The sequence below is a fragment of the Micromesistius poutassou genome (genome assembly GCF_964030765.1).
Source record: "Micromesistius poutassou genome assembly, chromosome: 5".
Taxonomy (NCBI): domain Eukaryota; kingdom Metazoa; phylum Chordata; class Actinopteri; order Gadiformes; family Gadidae; genus Micromesistius; species Micromesistius poutassou.
The window spans coordinates 17,004,641-17,024,845 of NC_140275.1; the positions used below are offsets into that span (position 1 = coordinate 17,004,641).

A 20,205-nucleotide genomic window follows, 5' to 3' on the forward strand; every position below is an offset into this window, starting at 1 on the left:
CTCAGCGAAATCTGTCGCTGTGCTTAATGTGTGCTTATTTGTGTGCACTTAACGTGTCGCGGGGCGAATTTTGTCGCGGAGCGTTTTGCCTGCCAACGGTCATTCATGCCAATTCATTCTCATCAACCATGGCCGAGATGTGTGTCTGTACCTGTTGTGGAAGAGGGAGAGACGTCGGAATGCCCGTCGTTTATGGGTTAATAATATAATCCGGAGGCGCACACCGCTTTGTGCCATGATATTATATATATCGTATATATTATATTATATAGATATTTATATATTATATATAGATATAGAGCTCCGGGAGTCACAAACGGCAACAATCACTTTCTCCTCCAAGCTGCGGTTCAACGGTTGAACGGTGATTGGCTGTTTTACGTTACTTCACCCAGGGAGTGAACTGATTGGCTGTTACTTGACGTTACCCAGGGAGTGAACGCTGATTGGCTGTTTTACGTTACTTCACCCACGTTACCCACAGGCAGTGAACGCTGATTGGCTGTTTCAACGCGAATGCCGCGAAAAAGTTGAAATATTTAAACTTCTGCGAAATCTGTCGCTCATTCGCGCGACAAAATCCACGTGAACGCGCCCGCCCGTCTTGGGGAAAACTGTCGCCCCGTCAATCAAATCTTGTCGCGGGTCCCGGCGACAAAAAGTTTCGCCCGATACGCGTCTCTACGTTCACTTAACATTGAAACGTGTCGCGGGGCGAAGTGCGGTGTGAACACACAGTAAAACGAAACAGTGAAATGCTGATCCTCGGGAGCGGGTCTGTGGACTCCAGCCACACCGGACACACACAACCACGCGCAGCCTAACTCTAGCCCCGGGAAAGGAGCAACACACACGGCGAAACACTGATCAGTGTCCCCCTTGGGAGCGGGTTCGTGGACTCCAACCACACCGGACACAACTTAACTTTGAGTGTTCCCATTTACAGCCGCTGGCCAATCAGTTGCCAGCTGCCTGTTTACGTCACACAAAAGTACCTACTCCGCTCGCTTGGAACCTCGACGGAGGTAGTATTGCCAATGGAAATGCAAAAAAAGGCGGGGCGAGTCGAGTCGAGTCGAGCTGGTACTGTCGGTGGAAAAGCGGCAAAAGGGTCCCGGCAAGTTTGAGCTACACACGCCGTCTGTTGATTGGTCGACAGAATCGTCCCTTCTGTGCGACAGGGGGATAATAACAAACAAACACAGTACCCGCAAGGTATTTCTGGACAACGGCGAAAGCTTCCTTTATGGAAGAAAATGTCCACAAAAGTTTGCCGTCCTTCTTGGACGTCCTACATTGTTGCTCTTTGTTCATTGTGCGTGTTCTTCTTTTTCCTTGGATTTATTATCAGGCTACACTGTGTCGGGCTGCTATGAGATCACAATGCTTATGTAGCTGCCGTGGCTATCGCTGTCCGGCTTAAACCCCGCCCTACCATAAGGGTAGGCATACTGGTGGCGGTGGAAACGCGACACGTAACCGAGCTGGGCTACCGCACCCTCACTACTGAGCTGAGGCGTGCTGGGTCCGAAGCGTGAGGCTCCATCTCGGGCTAATAAAACGCTTGAGGTGGCGTTTTGAAAAGAGAAAACTTACAGTTTAATAGTACATGGTCTAAAGATAATTATGAGCCTTTGATTGATATCCAGAAAAAAATTGCAGAGACACATTCCTGTTCCCCACTTGGAGTGAACGGGGATATCTACTTCTGGGACCTAATTGAGCGACCCGTTCACAGCCCGCTAAAAAACTGCAATACCAGGCTTGGCCACTGAGCACTGGCATTGCGGAAGTAGGCACTGCTCCTGGGGGCCTGGTCGGGACACCTAGTAGTAGGTGCCTTGGTAATATCAGTCCGCCGCTGCCATAGCCTGCTTCCATCTACACGGAAGTATAAACCAAATGCAATGCGACGCAAGGGTAGTTTTACTTCTAACATTATTCTATCAATGCAGACATTTACATTGATAGTAGTGGCGTTATAATTTATTTGCCTCGAGTGTACTGTGGAGTGGGTTTTATTGGCAGGCTAGCAGAAACCGTCGACTTGCGCTAGCCTACCACCACTGAAACCACTCTGCAACTGGAGAGAGGTCGCTGGAGGCTGGAGAGGACGCTGGCGCTGCCTGTTCGCTGCTTCTCCAGTCAGCCAAAATAACATCAAGTTTTTTCTTTTAAGCTTTTTATAACCTATTACTATCCGCCCCACCGAACAGTGGACCTTTCTGGATAGTATCAGGTAGTTTTCGAGTCTAGCGGTGGCCTACCTGTTGCTGCTAGCACAACACCTGCTCGGAGACTCCCTGGAACTGGTCATCGCCGCTGCCACCTCAGTTGGAAAAGCGGACACTGGACAACCCGGACTCAGCTTGTCCCTGCCATCGTGAAGTTCATCTGGGAAGTCTGAAACCACCCATCGCCGCCGCCGCAGAGTTGGAAGTCTTTGTAGCTAGCATCCTGGCTACGCGGCTAAAAACAACCTGCACTTCTTCCACGCTGCCGCCGGCATCACCACTATGTTGAGTTACACCGTCAACCAGCTGATAAATCTCAACAGTTTTTTCACTCCACCATGCACTGCAGTGATTAAACAACTTGGATTTCTCCACCGTCCGGCGCTACATCCATAGAAGTTCCCGCAGAAAGTTTGTCTTCTCACAGACAAGTCATACCATCCCGGCTCTCTGGTCAGCGATGCGAACTGTCGCTCCACGCATACGTCATCAGAGCACTGTCTCCTACCGGATAAGTAGTCTGGACGTATCCATGGCAACACCTCTCAGTGAGCTGAATGGGAAACGTGGAGTGGACTCCAGTCTGCTACGGCCAGTGCAAAGACTTGTTGCATCATCAAGTAGCAAAATTGAACTCTTAAATGCACATTCTATTTCAAACAAATCCTGCCTAATTCATGACCATATCCTGGATAAACGTCTGGATTATATGTGCATTACCGAGACCTGGCACCCACCAAATACTTTTTCCTCTTTAAATGAGAGCTGTCCCCAAGGATATAGCTACCTCCAGAAAGCTCGCAGCACAGGACGCGGTGGCGGCCTGGCAGTTATCTATCGTAGCGATCTGGAGCTATCCCTGCAACCATTACCTGAACTGTCTTCATTTGAATGCCTTGCATTTAAATCAAAGTCCCTTTCCCCTGTGCTGTTCCTCCTCATTTACCGACCACCAAAACCAAACCCATCATTTATCACTGAGATGTCAAATCTTTTCACAACTTTCTGCACATCCTCTACTGATGTTATAATTTTAGGTGATATGAACATCCATGTTGACACCCCCTCCTCCCCTTTTGCAGCTGAATTTCTTCAACTACTGGACTGTTTTAATTTAAATCAACTTGTTGATGTCCCCCCGCACACCAGGGGGCACACCTTGGACCTGGTCATTACAAACTCTGCCCCTCTCACCAACCTGCAGGTGTATGACCTCGGTGTCTGATCACAAAGCCATTTCTATGGATCTGAAATCCCCATCCAGCCTCTCCAAGCAAAAGTGGAATATCTGTTTCAGAAACCTAAATAACATAAACCCAGAACTCTTGGCAGCAGACTTTCAACATCTTTCCACACACTTTTCATCAGCCGACGAAGCAGTGGACTACTACAACAGCCATCTGAGAAGCCTCCTGGACCTCCATGCCCCTGTTAAAACCAGAACAGTCACCTTCACCCGCTCAGCTCCCTGGTTCACAGATGGGCTTCGCAAGATGAAGGCAGCAGGGCGGGTCCATGAGCGGCGCTTCAAAGCCTCTGGCCTCACTGTCCACAAACAAATTTACCGGGAGCAACAACAAAAATATGCACAGTCCCTCAAAGATGCAAGGTCACAGTTTTACTCCGATGCCATCAGAAACAGTCCAGGAAATTCCAAGCAGCTTTTTTCCACTGTCAATCACCTTCTCAAACCACAACCCCCCCCCCCCCCCCACTTACTGCCACCACAGAAGAGCAGTGCAATAAATTCATGGACTTTTTCACATCAAAAATTGCACATATTCGCTCTGCCCTTTCTGGTCCTCCCACCCTAACTGTTCCTCCAACGTATACTGTCTCGCAACCCCTAAACTGCTTTCCTGAGGTTTCATCAGAAGAGGTGCAGAACATCATCAGGAAGATGAAATCCTCCACCTGTCCCCTGGACCCTCTCCCAACCTCCCTGGTGAAAACCCATATCACTGTCCTAACCCCCCTGATCACCGCTGTGATAAATCACTCCCTCCAAACTGGTCACGTCCCCCCTGCCTTAAAAAATGCCATAATCAGACCACTGCTCAAAAAACCCACTCTTGATCCAGAAGTCCTATCCAACTACAGGCCCATCTCAAATCTCCCTTTCATATCAAAAGTACTTGAAAAAGCAGTTGCCACCCACCTTCAGGACCACCTCAAACACAATAACCTCTTTGAAAAATTCCAGTCCGGTTTCCGCTCCACCCACAGCACAGAGACTGCCCTCGTCAGAGTCACAAACAACCTCCTCATATCATCTGATGGTGGCTCTCCCTCCCTCCTCATCCTCCTGGACCTGTCTGCTGCATTTGATACTGTCAACCATGACATTCTTTTAAACCGGCTCCACCGTAACATTTGACTAAATGACACTGCTCTCAGTTGGTTCAAATCATACCTCACAAACCGGACCATCCCCCTCTCATCAACAGTCACAAATCTTGGTATAAAAATAGCAACCCAGTCGCCAGAGAAAAACGTTCCCAGAGTACTCTTCTACGAACGTTGGATACGTAGCTCAGTCAACGTTTCAGGGCCAAAATACGTTACATGTCAACGTTCCATTGTAAAGAGTGGAGACTGCACCCGCACCACGTGACTTTCAAGTTTCTTATTTCAGCACAGAAGAAAGATTTTAGGGCCGTTTCTGTATCTTCAGGTTTTTTGATAACATCTTTAGCGAGAAATGTGTACTTTATGTTCACAATCTTGATTCAGAGAATGCATATGAGCTTTAGTTTAGATGTTACGCGGATATAGATCGTTCCTGCCAGCAAAACGTTGTGAACTGACGTAATGCCCAAGGATACGTTGACAGTATACGTTTTCGTGAACACTGGATTACGTTGCAGTTCAATGTAAAATAGCGAGTTGTACCTACCAACAAGGACATTTCCTGGTTATAAAAAATACATAAATTGGAATTATTTGGAGACTTCTACAACGCTGCCAGTAGGCCTACGGCGAAGGGAGTCGCGGGTGTAACCCCTGATGGGCAAAAATAACCTAAATGGACATTACATTATGAATATAGTCAACCCTGGGCCCAAATCTAATAAACACAACATACCACACATTCAAGAGGGTGAAGACGACCCTCGAGCCCTCTCCCCATCAGGCTACGGAGGACACTCCGTGTCATTGGGCAGAGGGATGTATGCAATGTAAGGCCGGGGTGGATGCCACCCCCTAGGAGGGGTGTGTATGGCATACTCATGTCTGGAGAATGAGTAGCATTTCTCCCACGTGGTTCCCCATACACCCGGCCAAGCGAAATCTTAGGCTGCCTCAGCTAGGTGGCGAGGCCACACATCATACCGAAAGACAAGGCAACTCGGAGGCCCAGGGACAAGAGAACCCTCGATAACACACACAAAGGCTAGCACACACACCTGGCCATGAAAGATACTATAAGTTTCTCATGCACCAAATCACGGGGGCTCTTCCGAGGCAGAACCTCTTCGGAGGCGAAGCGCCGGACGACTTCAGCGCTGTTAGGGGACGTAGAATATTCGATCTCTCACGCTTTATGAATCAGTATTACCTTTTCCACTTTACTCAATAAATCCGAGGCCCTCGTGCTGATAGACTTTATGACCTCTCCGTCTCATTTTTTATCTGGTCAAGTAACTAGGCAGACTGTTTTTGAAATATTGATTCTAGGTTCCACGTTGCAAACGACTTCATGAGTTCAAACATAAACATTCATTGTAACATAACATTCATTCATAGATCGGCTCCAAACCACGTTAACGACGTTAAGCCACCAGAGTGGTGGTGACGTTATATTATTCGTGTCGACAGCAGCGAAGAGCTGTAGTTCACAAAGTGGCCTCACACAAAACCTAACATTATCAAACTTCTTCTCGAACATTATAGTTTTCTTGGCATAAAAAATTATCATTTAAATCCACAAACAACATATGTGTAATCCAGGGCATATAAAGACTGGGACTCGAAAATAATTACTTTCTCTCCATTGAAACCCATTCATATTTTTCGATCCCATAGGTCCCATGGGCTCTACCTGAAGGGGCGTGACTTCGCCACTCTATAGAGAAGAGCCGTGTAATAAATAAATCAATAAATGTATTTATTTATTCATTTATTTATTATATACGGAGACCACCAGACTTCCTTGAAGCAAGGAGGATGGTCAATGGTCAGATACAGATCTTGTTATAACGATAATTGAATAAAAGCTATGGTCTACTTATAATATTATAACTAAATAATTGTATATTTATATATATATGATATATAATATATATTGTAAACCTCATAGGCATATAAAGACTGGGACCAGAAAATAATTACTTTCTCTCCATTGAAGCCCATTCATAATTTTCGATTTCAGAGGTCCCGTGGGCTCTACCGGAAGGGGCGTGACTTCGCCACTCTATTAAACTTACTCATACGTTATGGTCATAGGCTGGCGCCAGACTAAACAGCGCCTCCACGAGTGCCGCCGAGGTAATGACACCCCAGTTGTGAGGGGACATCAATGAATATTTTTTTGACAATAAAATGTCTGCTGACTTCAGTGGCCATTAGACCTTCAGCCAGGGTGCATCTTGGGATTACTCTGTGAAAATTGTGGGTCTCTGGGAAAAAGCCAGCCCTAACCCTAACCCTAACCCTAACCCTAACCCTAAACCTCAGACCCCCCCCCTCCCTGCCCTCGGCGTCCGACCGGGCCAAGTTTCGGTGTGGGGGTCCCAGTTATGCCCTAGAATAAGGTATTCAAGTTTCAGGGTGGTAGGACCTTCCTATCTCAAAAACTGTCTTTCCACCACATTCTGAACCACTAGGTCTTGCAGGCAACACTTCTGATAGGCTTTGTCCAAATAACAGTCAATTTCGGAAAACTTTTTTTCTCTAAGGGCTAGAAATCCAAATCTCGGATATGTCGTTCTCGGGACCCCGGGAAGTGTGCGTGTACATTTTGGAATCTCTAGCTTGCTCGAAAAGGTGGGAAAAGGGGCGTGACCTCCAACAGTAGAGTAAATGTACATAAGACAGAGGTTAGTTTCTAGTCCCCATTTTTTGTGGGATGGACGTGTACATTTGTGGCTTAAGGTGTGTAGACACAGCTGGCCTGTGGACAAGTGAAGTCTGGGGTCAAAAGGTCAAAAGGAGCCGGCACCACTCCGCTTAGGAGATAACAAAAAGTTAATGTGCATTTCTCTCATAACTTTTTGTCATTATTAAAGTGACGCCTGATTCTCAGATATGCATGTTGGATGGCTAGGGTGTAGGTCTGGGGAGAACTTCAGGCCAAAATCTTGCAAGCGAACCGGTGAGGTGCAACAAGATGGAGCACTTGCTGAGTTATTTCTTGTAGGGCTGCACCCCTAGGTTGATAATGATATGTGTCCTTTGAGACCCCCTTTGATATAATATAGCTTACTTGTTAATGTCCTCGACTCAGTCACCTATTGCATCACTTCCTTTAAGGCTTCGGCCTCCTAATAGATCATTTCATATATATGAAACCACCACCACTGGGACCTGACCTGGCAACAATTTTCCATATCCATATGGGGATGGGGGGGTGGTTCTTGTGGACAGTAGGGGTGTACACTAGACATAGGAAGCACACTCAGGAGGAGGAATGACCTCTCAGTGAGAGGTCATTCTCACACATATTTAATTAATTGTTTCAAATAACCCTGCCTCGTTAAAGCTTCATTAAAAAGTAACATATTAATTACAAGTCTAAACTGCAGAAAATATAAACATATTTCAAGGTTTCCTTTTGAATGAAATCTTGGAACATCTGTCTATTTCCTAACCAGCGGGTAAAAGCCAACGTTTACGACAAAAACAACCCACTTGACGGCAGCACCGTTGCCGCTATGTAAGGAGCAGAGGGGGCTGGCAACCATAGCAACCATGAGAGTCACGTGCGTATCACATGTTTAAAGCCGTTATTGTATTTAATTAATTAAATATTAAAATATATATTATATATATCATATATATAAATATACAATTATTTAGTTATAATATTATAAGTAGACCATAGCTTTTATTCAATTATCGTTATAACAAGATCTGTATCTGACCATTGACCATCCTCCTTGCTTCGAGGAAGTCTGGTGGTCTCCGTATATAATAAATAAATAAATAAATACATTTATTGATTTATTTATTATTATTACACGGCTCTTCTCTATAGAGTGGCGAAGTCACGCCCCTTCAGGTAGAGCCCATGGGACCTATGGGATCGAAAAATATGAATGGGTTTCAATGGAGAGAAAGTAATTATTTTCGAGTCCCAGTCTTTATATGCCCTGGATTACACATATGTTGTTTGTGGATTTAAATGATAATTTTTCATGTCAAGAAAACTAAAAATGTTCGAGAAGAAGTTTGATAATGTTAGGTTTTGTGTGAGGCCACTTTGTGAACTACAGCTCTTCGCTGCTGTCGACGCGAATAATATAACGTCACCACCACTCTGGTGGCTTAACGTCGTTAACGTGGTTTGGAGCCGATCTATGAATGAATGTTATGTTACAATGAATGTTTATGTTTGAACTCATGAAATCGTTTGCAACGTGGAACCTAGAATCAATATTTTCGGGATAATAATAGCCTATAGCCTACTAATATATAAAACAGAAAAAATGGCCAGGTCGTGTGGTCGATGGGAACCATAGCGTTATAGCTGCCTGCCCTACATATTTATATATGTATTTATTTATTTAAGGGGGGGGGGGGGGGACGATCGGGATTGTTGAGGGGGGGGGGCGATCGGGATTGTTGACGGGCGATCAGGATTGTTGAGGGGGTGGACGGGGGGTGGGGGGGCGGGGGTGGGGGGACGGACGGACGGACGCGTGTTTTTTTTTTTTTTTGCCGTGAGAAATTGGATGTGTGGCGTGTGTGCGTGTGTGTGTAAGCAGGCAAAGGCGCGTGTCACACGGTCAAACCCTGAGAGTTGGCAGCTCTGTGTTTAATTTTGGCCAATGTTTTGAAAGCAATAATATTAGTTATTATTAATATTAATTAATATTTTTTTTTTTTGTATTTTTTTGTTGTTGTAGCAGCGAAATGCATTGTGTGTGTGTGTGTGTGTGTGTGTGTGTGTGTGTGTGTGTGTGTGTGTGTGTGTGTGTGTGTGTGTGTGTGTGTGTGTGTCCACTGCCCCTCCCCGCCCATCCTCTGGTGTTTAATAGTTCTGACTGAGTTTTCATGAAGATTATACAATACATATTATTACACCCCAACTGTTTCTGTGGTGGGTTTTGAAAGTAGAAGAAAACCGTGACCCGCGGATTACACCCGCGACTCCGTTTTTATTGTTGACGGGGAGGGGGGGCGATCGGGATTGTTGACCGGGGGGGGGGCAATCGGGATTGTTGACGGGGGAGCGGGGGGGCGATCGGGATTGTTGAGGGGGGGAGGGGGGGAGGGGGGGCGATCGGGATTGTTGACGGGCGGAGACGATCGGGTTGTTGGGGGGGGGGGGGGGGTTTACACCCGCGACTCCCTTCGCCGTAGGCCTACTGGCAGTGGTGTAGAAGTCTCCAAATAATTCCAATTTATGTATTTTTTATAACCAGGAAATGTCCTTGTTGGTAGGTACAACTCGCTATTTTACGTTGAACTGCAACGTAATCCAGTGTTCACGAAAACGTATACTGTCAACGTATCCTTGGGCATTACGTCAGTTCACAACGTTTTGCTGGCAGGAACGATCTATATCCGCGTAACATCTAAACTAAAGCTCATATGCATTCTCTGAATCAAGATTGTGAACATAAAGTACACATTTCTCGCTAAAGATGTTATCAAAAAAACCTGAAGATACAGAAACGGCCCTAAAATGTAGTATTTTACACGGCTGGCCACCATCTTTCTTCTGTGCTGAAATAAGAAACGTGAAAGTCACGTGGTGCGGGTGCAGTCTCCACTCTTTACAATGGAATGTTGACATGTAACGTATTTTGGCCCTGAAACGTTGACTGAGCTACGTATCCAACGTTCGTAGAAGAGTACTCTGGGAACGTTTTTCTCTGGCGACTGGGTTGGTGTGTGTGCTTATGTGCGTGCGTTTTGTATTCTAATATGAAAATGTATTTTGGGTGTGATTTCCATATAAGCCTGTACAGGTTTCTGCCGCACCCTCACATTAACTTTGTTTTAGCACTACGTGTTTTGTTTTTATACTAGTATATGTGAAATAAACTAAACTAAAAAAAAAACATCAGACTTATTTGAAGTGTTTACATATTTTTTGGTAGTTAATTTAAGCACATGTTGAATGAGGTGTAAAGCATCCTGAATACTGAAATATACTGAAAAGTACTATAATGATTTGATTATTGCAGTAGGCTACTATGTACTTTACTTACTATGAAAAGGATCACATCTGGAAAGGTAAATTCAGACCTGTGTGTGTGTGTGTGACTTTTCTTTTTCTCCCATACAACAGATACAATTCTAAATCACAAAACTAAAAAACTGGCTAAACCGGTCTATTGTTCGGATTCAATGGAGCCTGAATACTCCCTGCAATGAGATAGCACCCTCACCCTGCACCCAAGCAGTCTCAACTTTTTGCAAGCCTTTCCCTGTTCTTTATTTTTAATAAAACAACAATTTAAATTCCCAATGGTTTGGTCTTTGTTTCTGAAAAAGTCCAATTGCAGTATTTGAATATTATTACTAGGGCTGTCAAGCGATTAAAAAAATAATCTAATTAATTACAGGCTCTGTGATTAATTAATCTAAATGAACCGCATACTTACATTTTGCCGAGAAAGTATTTCAAAATAATTTAATTCAAATAAATGATGGCAGATGAGTGATTCAATGAACATTCTTTCATGTCTTTCATTAACATACGGTGCATTTTAAGATCAAATGAATAATATTTCCATCTCACTCAAGATGCAATGCATTTCAGGCAAAAAATATACAATACTTTGTTTTGACTTAAAAAAAAATTCTTGAATACTGTATGTGCCAAAAAAAAAACTCAATCTGAAAAAAAAAAATTAATCAGCGTTAATGTTTTTAACGCGTTATTTTGACAGCCCTAATTATTACCTTACATATATATATTTTTAATCTGATAGTGTTTCCATTCCAGCTGAAACAGTGGGTTCACTGGCTCAATAAAGGTTACTCCTGTACTACTTATCAGCCTTATGTATGACTTTTGTTACTGTGTAAGTTGTTGTTTTACAGTTGTGGAGACATTTGGTTGTAGATGCAACATGGTAACCAAATCTTGGAAGATATTTTTCTGAATTCCTGAAGAAACCACATTGGACCATAGGACGAAGAAATTTTATCAAGTGGGGCAAATACACATGAATAGGCGACGCGTATTTCAGATTCGATACGGTGTTCTACAGATAAATCAGCTTGAGGTCAGCTAGTAAGGCATTAAGAAAGGGTCAACCCTAACCCTAATCATGTGATACATTGTCAACTGAAACAGAATGTGAAAGTGGCCATGAGCAAACAGATACTCAAGAAATCATCTCTAGATTCATTTCTGCTCCAACCATGGCAATGAGAGCAGCACTGGTCCTTCTCTCGCTCCTCCACTCCAGCTACCTTCACCCCGTGGGTCGGCCGACCAACGGGTTGAGCCAGTGTCGGGCCAGCCTCTCCATCACGGCCCTGGAGGCGCTGCCCGGTGGAGGCTGGGACAACCTGAGGAACATGGACATGGGTCGGGTCATGAACCTCAGCTACTCCCAGTGTCAGACCACTGAGGACGGCCTCTACCTCCTCCCAGACGAGGTCTTTGTCATCCCCCTGAAGCAAACCAGTGTGGAGTACAACTCGGAGATCCTCAGCACCTGGCTGGAGGGGAAGAGCACAACGGCTTATACCATCAACATGGACGCATCCTTCCCTTTTGTGCTGAACGCAAAGTTTTCTGTGGAGAACCAGAGAATGAAAACACACCAGGTCAAAGATTCATCCACCACAACAAGAGTACAGGTGGGTTTTGTGTCAAGAAAAGAAAGAAAGAAATCAAGTTTTTTATGGGCTTTCTAAAATAGTTACAAAGCCCTTTTGGGCTTCCCTCCCCTAATAGTTTATTGTAGTTACAGTACTTTAGGTAAATTATTGTAAATCATTATGTTTTTGATATATAATATAATAATAACAATATTAATACAATTAGATACTAAACACATTTCGTTGAGGTTATCAAAAAAATGTAGGCTCTTTTTCAATCAGGGAACCACAGGGGAAACAAAAAGTACAAACCTTTACAACATATTGTGCGTCATTGTGTCATGAGATTGTGGTTTGACTGGTTTGAGTCTCTAACTACACAATACATTGTTTCAATAACTTGGCAACAAATGTAATGATAAAGATTAAAAACATTTTAAAGATTTTATCTATCCCTGTCAACATTCAACTATTTGTACCAAGTCAAAAGCAAAGTATTTTTGCTAAAGGGTTCAAAAAGGGTAAAGTTGTGGGACAATGTCCCAAAAGAAAAAAAGGCTTTAATTAACACGCTATGGCAAAATAGTGGGGAGTTGTTAAGGCTAAATGATAGCAGCTTAATGGCAGTCAAATATTTGTAATTGTTTGAAAATGTTAAAATAATTGAATTACCCAAATAAAAATTAATCAGACTTATTCAGAAATATTCACTAAAGTCGACTTATAAAATTTATTCCACTGCTAGTAAGGGGTCATTTTTTGACACCTATTTGAACCTGAATTGCCTGAACCTGAACCTGTATGTATGGAACTCTGTTTCTCATAGGTCCGCAATTTGTTCTTCACTGTCAAGGCCTATCCTGATTTCGCTGTGGACTCCAGCTTTGCTCAGCAGGCAGAGCAGATAGCAGACGCCATTGAAAACAACCAGACCAAGCATGCAGCATACCTTTCTGAGAAGATGGTGCTTGATTATGGTACCCATGTCATCACGGGTGTTGACGCCGGGGCTTCTCTAGTCCAGGAGGACTACCTCCGATCCTCATATGTGGCCAACAGTCAGTCTCAAACCACCTCTGTCTCAGTACTCGCTAGGTTTAACTTTTTCGACAAACTCAACTTCAACATTAGCAGCAAATACACCACACAGAATGCCGCACTCCAGGAGTATCAGTCCAACGTTTCATACTCTCTGACCCAGAGTCACGGAGGTATACCCTTCTACCCTGGTGTGACCCTGCAGAAGTGGCAGGAGAGCACCAGAAACAACTTGGTCGCCATTGACCGCTCAGGGCTTCCACTACACTACTTTATAAACACCAAAACCTTCCCTGATATGCCAGAGCCCACGGTCGGCAGGGTGGCTCTATCGGTGATGCACGCCATAGAGTGTTACTACAAAGTCAACATGCGCCGGGGCTGTGTCGACGTTGACTCCAAGAACTTCAACTTCCAGGCAAACGTGGACGACAAGTCGTGCCAGGGTCCGGCGACAAGCCTCAGCTTTGGTGGCGTCTACCAGCAGTGTAGTCCGCTCACTGCAGATGCAGATCCCCTGTGTCAGGCCCTAGCCCAGAAGAACATAGATACAGGGGACTTCACCTGCCGTTCGCCATACATCTCCACTCTACTGCGTTCAGAAGTCAGGCAGGAGAGTTACAATCAATACGAGTGTCATGAAGTAACTAAGTTCTGCTTTCAATGGCCTTTCAGATGCCACCGCCAGATGTGTGCCAACTACTATTATGTTCGCAAAGCGAAGATCGATACCTACTGGTGCTCTGTTAATGGAATGTCCCCTGAACATTCTGGGTACCTGTTTGGAGGGATCTACGGCCCCTCCCTTCTGAACCCCATAACCAAAAGCAAAAGCTGCCCTCGTTACTTCATCCCACAAAAGTTTCTGTCGGACGGCCTGACGATCTGTGTGAGTAAAAACTACGAGACGGCTACTGCCTACTCTGTACCGTTCGGGGGCCTCATCAGCTGTGAGTCAGCCAACCCACTGGCAGGGAACCAGAGGCGCTGCCCTGCAGCCTTCAGCCAACACCTCGCCACAGTCAGCGACGGCTGCGAGGTCCTCTACTGCGTCCAGTCGGGACTGTTCACTGGTGGGAAACTGCTGCCAATCCGCCTGCCTCCCTTCACTCTGCCTCCGTTGATCGGCACAATGGGTATGAATACGGAGGTGGAGGTGATGAGTGAAGGGGGTCAGAGCTGGCTGAGAACTGGGCAAAACAAAATCTGGACACTGTTCAGATCAAAGAACCTTATGGAAGTTACACAGAAGCTCCTATTAGACTCAGACTCAGAATTCGACTTAGGTGAGATGACGCCAGGATCCAAGGCAGGATTGGCCTTTCTGATCATTGGTTTGTTGGGGATTCTGGCTGTGGGAGTGATGTTCCTGGTAAGAAAAATGGCCTCTATTAAACACAACAAATATGGGCGTATGGATGAGCAACAAATGAGGGAGATACCAGTGCTGCCGCCAGAGGAAGAGGTACACGAGTTACAGTGGCCTAGTATGATTCCAGCTGCCGGAAGTTTTTAAACCACATAGCAGTATCATCTATTGGGTGTTACACACAATAGATTGAAGATGGGGATGATGAAAAAAAGAAAGATTAAATTAATACTGACAATAATACTGTCCATCAAATTATCTTTTCATTCAACTATTACTTGCTTTATAAATGTTCCATTGTGCATCAATAATAATCAATGAATGCTATTATGCTGTCTGTCTCTACCATGTTTGCCTGTATCTTCCAATTGACTGATTGTATACTCTTTAGTCAATAAAAATGAGCTATAATCAACCATTACTCTTTGATTGCTTTTACAGATGCAAAGATAAAATTGTTTGAGCTAAATATAACGGGCTGGAAACTACACAATGCAAATAAATTACTTCAGCATCTAATAAATCTTTAATTTGTGGAAAATTTGTAGATGATAACCATGCATAGAATTTGCATTATAGGATACGTGAACTTGATTATAGGATATAGGAAAGAGATTCCCTGATTAATCAGAAATGAGTCTCCATCACCATATTGTTCCATTAGAAATGTTGGTGTTGAAATGTCAAGGAATTATAAAGATTTAAGAAGATTTGAATAAGATAACGCAGTTCCAGAATGAGCACTCAACACGTTTATTTATACTTAGTATATGCTACACGTGAACCTCCTAAGATGGCGCAATTTGATTGGTTCACTATCTCGGAACATTGGGCAATATCCCATGATTGAGATCTCAAACTCGGGATATTGTTTTCGGACATGACCTCAGGCTCCATGAATAGTTGGTGAATAGGTCTCGGGGCTTTCCCCACTATTCACTTTGCCTTTGGGCGAATAATTGTAAAATAGAGAGAATTACTGTCTGTTAAGCCTTCTATGGTTCTCCGAGGATATCGGAGAGGAGAAGTACATAGGAAAAACAACTGAACAGGGAAGTACTGTGTGACAAGAACGTTATTGATCGTTTGTTATCTGTGTGGATGAATGGAGAGCGCTGGTGTAGACCTATGAAGGGAGTGAGGTTCATCTGCTAGCCAGAGGCCTTGGAGCCCATGTGTAAGAAGGGCGATCATAGGATCAGACCTTAGGGGGGCTCTGCCCCTTGTGACAATGTGACATGCAGACAGTACCTTGCAATAGCATTCAACCTCCCTGCCAGAATATTTTTATGACCAAATAGTTTATCAATGTTATAAATAATGTAATGTGAAACATTTATTTTAAGATGATCAGTGCAAGAAAAAAACATCTTCATAAACATATCTAGAGAAACCATAATGCAAGGTGCAAATTACAGCCTGAAATGGAGACAAATACAACAATTATAATGCAATAGACAAAAGAAAACTAAAGAGAAGGAACTCAAAATAAATGTTGAACTGCCATCCTCACCATGCTCAAACCACCACCATGTCACCCCTTCCCATACATAAACAATGGAGAGGCTGACAGCATGGTTTGGTTCCGTTATCAGCACGCAGACAGGCTGGCTCAGACATTAGCCAAACAGTCACACACATGAAAGCACTAGCATGCAACACACAGACACCCAACGCCCACACACCCCTAAAGACTGTCCAAACCCGCGTCTTCTCTCGTGACTACGAAAACACATCCCAATCCCGCTGTGTACACACACACACACACACACACACACACACACACACACACACACACACACACACACACACACACACACACACACACACACACACACACACACACACACACACACACACACACACGAGACATGAGAGAGAAGAAAAGGAAGAAAGGAGAGGCAGAGCCCTGGAGCAGGGTAGCTGGTCCCTTTCACCAGCAGGGTTCACACAGACACAAGAGAGTACACTCTGCAGGCTTTCAGCGTAGCCAGCCAGCTCTAGATTGTAGCTCACTCTCATACAGAGCAAAAACAAAAACACAAGAATCCAGAGGCGTGCCCAAGGACGAAAAAACATCCAGTCCTATTTTCTCCAAGACGGACGCAATACTGTCTGAAAAGGAACAAACAGACCATTAATAGGACAAGTCAAACCACCATTCAAGGTAAAAACCTATTTATTTAAAAAAAAAAGTGTGATTCCACGCACATCTACTGTGGACACGTCAGCTGTGGCGAGAGATTGCATTCACCAGTTTGAGTGAGAAAGAGAATGAGAAATAGTGCCGGGCAAAATCTAATATCTTGAGATTTGAGATCACCATATAGCATGTTTTCTGGTACTATATGAATAAAGTCTAAATATCCACATGGTAAAGCCTATTTTTGATTACTCCTGTGTGAATGTGACCTTAATACTTGACTATTAAAAAGTATTTTCTCATGTTACAAAGAACTTTAGTGCAAAATGGATATAGGTTTCACATGAATCTATAGAGAAAAAATATGGGCCTAGCCTCCAATATGCAAATTAGTCAAAATCAAAGTAAACATTAAACTGTTTCAAGTATAGCAGCATCTAGGGCTGGATATGGACAAAAAACAATGTTCATATCTTATCTAACCAAATACCTCCATGTTGACACACTGACAATATTGTGGGGAGTACTATTAGTGCTTTCAAGTAATCATCAGAAATGTTGATATGTCTCAGTGGGTAAAGGCAAATCACGGTATCAACATATTTTCCAGCCCTATCTAGCTAAGTCTAAAATATCTACTGTAAAACAGACACATAAGGATGCAACAAGAAGCGGGCTAAAATAAACATATCCTCCAGTCATATTGTGCATAAGGGGGGTTTGCTCAAACAAACCCCCCTTATAGATCGATTTAGGAATCAAATCTTACTGGAATCATCAACGTTATGCCATTAACCCCCATCACATACTCACTCTTTGGTACACTTGTTGAACAAGGAAATCGTCGATCAATCAGTTTGAGTAATTGTACATTTCAGTAACCATGGCCACACTGCTGAGCAGGCGTTTCTGTCTGTTGGCTTCGGCGATGGCGCTGTTCATCCTGGAGGCTGAGGGCTGTCGTGTTGGCAACTGGTCCGAGTGTGAAAAGGTTCCCTTCGTCCCGGGCCACAACCTGGCCGGTGAAGGTTTTGACGTTGTGCGGATGCGTCGAACGGGGGCATACGTCATCAACGTCAAAGCTCACCTGAGCGACAATCGCACCTGCACGCTCTGTCCCAATCGATTCCACGCAGGACAGGTGAGGTTGAAAAAAAACTGCGAAAAACTGCAACTACACCGTGAAAACTGCAGTCTCTCCTCCAACTTCGCCTTTAATTCTTTCATTTCCTCCCTGATCCTCTGGAACGTCTTTCATCCTCCTCCTAACATTCCTTAAACTCCCACTGCTTAATCTCCCCTTTCCTATCCACCCTGTCCCCTGATCCGCGCGCCATCCTCCCACCCCCAGGTCGAGAAGCTCCCGGCGGCGGTGTTGGACTGGCGCCCGTTCAGCCGCTGCAGCAAGCAGCTCTCCGGCGCCCTGCACCACTCAGTAGACTCCCTGATTAAGAGTTCCAGCTCCATGGTTAAAAATAACTGGGGCGTAGGTCTGAGCCTGGAGGATGTGGGCAAGGCCGTGCTGGGCGGCAGCCGCTCGGAGATGGCCAAGTTCGCCCATTCGCAGCACAGCGTGGACAAGGCCACGTTCGCTATCCACGAGATCAGCTGCACCTACTACAGGTGCTGCAGGGGCTGTTGCTAGGTTATTATAATTTGGGGATTGGTCAACGGATGTTCTTCCCGGGAATGCATTTGATTGATGTGGGAAAACAATCATTATGAGTCTACATATAACTATAGAAATGTAGAGATTATTTTTCTCTTTAATTAATTATACATTTTATATTATTAATTATAATTCATTCATATATTCAATCATTTGAATGGTGGCACATGAAAGAAATCATTGGCATTGGTCATGTTATTAAGGGGACCAGCCGCTCAAGATTACCTTTGAACTTAACTTGGAACTGTTTTTATGAACTGTTTTTGTTTGTCATTTTAGCTACAGACTTGCTGACCACCCTCAGCTCAGCACAGAGTTCTCCAAACATCTGAGACGCCTCCCACAGAGCTCTGGTTCTCCCAAGAACAGAGCACTGTACAGACGACTTATAGACACCTACGGAACACACTACATACACCAGGTCAGAAATGCTGCAATTTTGTTGTTTAAACCCCTTAAAGGGTTAATCTCTCACCTTAATTATGTTCATATTTGTCGAAAAGGCAAATAGCATTTTTAAATCTAGTGTTGTGTTCCCCTTGACAAGGTGCAACTGGGTGGTACAGTAAGGAGAGTCACGGCCTTCAGGACCTGCCTGGCCACACTGAAAGGTTTCTCAGAGTCTGAGATCAAGAACTGCCTGAACATTGAACTAAAGATGTCCCTGGGTTTCCTGCCCGCCAACACCTCCTTCTCCAACAAATGTGATGCCCTCCTCAAGGGCAACGTGAGCATGGGCTTCTACCAGGGATTCATGACCCACAAGATCGAAGTCATTGGTGGAGAGAGGTATTTCCCAGACATCCTCTATGACCAAGATCCATCAGAGGCCTACCACAGCTGGATGAACAGCCTCCATGACAATCCTGACGTGGTTTCCTATGCCATCTTCCCACTGCACCATCTGGTGGAGGACCCGGAGGTCAAGGAGAACCTCAAGAGTCTGGTCACGGAATACATCAAGGAGAACCGGCTTAAGGAAGAACACCTGGGTTCTAAGAACTGCTCCCCGAGCCCCAACCTGGACCACAACTGCTGCCCGCTTCGGGCAGGAAGGGGGACGCTGAAGTTGGAGATTCACAGAGCAGCAGGTCTAAGGGCGGACATGTTCACAAAGACCGACGCCTACGTGAAGATCTTCTACAACGACCTGTATGAGGAGACGGCGACGGTGATGGACGACAATGACCCCGTGTGGAACGCCACGTACAACTTTGGCTCTGTGGAGATGGGCAACCAGCTGCGGTTCGAGGTGTGGGACAGGGACGTGCTCTATGAGGACGTTGCAGGGAGATGCGTTGTCTTCCCAGAGCGAGGGACTCACTCCGTGAGCTGTCAACTAAACAAAGGAGTTCTGTACTTCACCTACACGTCAATGTGTGATCCCCACCTTATCGGCTACAGGTGTGGACGTTACTCGCCGAATGCAGAGTAGATGAATGTGCTCGTACTTCTATAAATCGATCGATTATTGGTATATATATGACTAACATTTCCAGTGGACCATTTGACCTGGCAGATTACATTCTAGCAGATGTACTTTAGCAGTTAGCTGATGTCAGGATGTTACTAGCTACCTCAGATCATTTCTCAGAATAAGATGTTCAGTGGAATACAACCTGATTTAAATTAGATCCAAATATTTTAGAAAAATAATGAGTCCAACTATAAACTATTATTTTAACTTAATATAACCAGCAAATGAATTATACCTGGCAATCTACATATGTGGGGAAAAAAAAAAAAAAAGTACAAGCAGGTTAAAGAAGAGATTGAAGAGGTTATTCATGCTCTACATCAGAAAAAA

General features: G+C 44.4%; 1 protein-coding gene and 1 pseudogene across 2 annotated transcripts; both read left to right on the plus strand.

Annotated features, from left to right (window-relative positions):
• Positions 1-11,774: 11,774 nt before the first annotated feature.
• Positions 11,775-15,795, plus strand: LOC311343323 (macrophage-expressed gene 1 protein pseudogene; annotated as a pseudogene). The gene is made up of 3 exons: positions 11,775-12,218; positions 13,006-14,682; positions 15,742-15,795. The product of its transcript is annotated as a macrophage-expressed gene 1 protein pseudogene (transcript).
• Positions 15,796-16,631: 836 nt separating this feature from the next.
• On the plus strand, positions 16,632-19,833 carry prf1.5 (perforin 1.5; the record flags this gene model as incomplete). Its single annotated transcript, XM_084468257.1, has 5 exons — positions 16,632-16,753; positions 17,608-17,870; positions 18,081-18,352; positions 18,678-18,819; positions 18,946-19,833. Exons 2-5 carry the CDS (start codon positions 17,613-17,615, stop codon positions 19,831-19,833), a joined length of 1,560 nt encoding a protein of 519 aa, XP_084324383.1. The 5' UTR covers positions 16,632-16,753; positions 17,608-17,612.
• Positions 19,834-20,205: the final 372 nt, after the last annotated feature.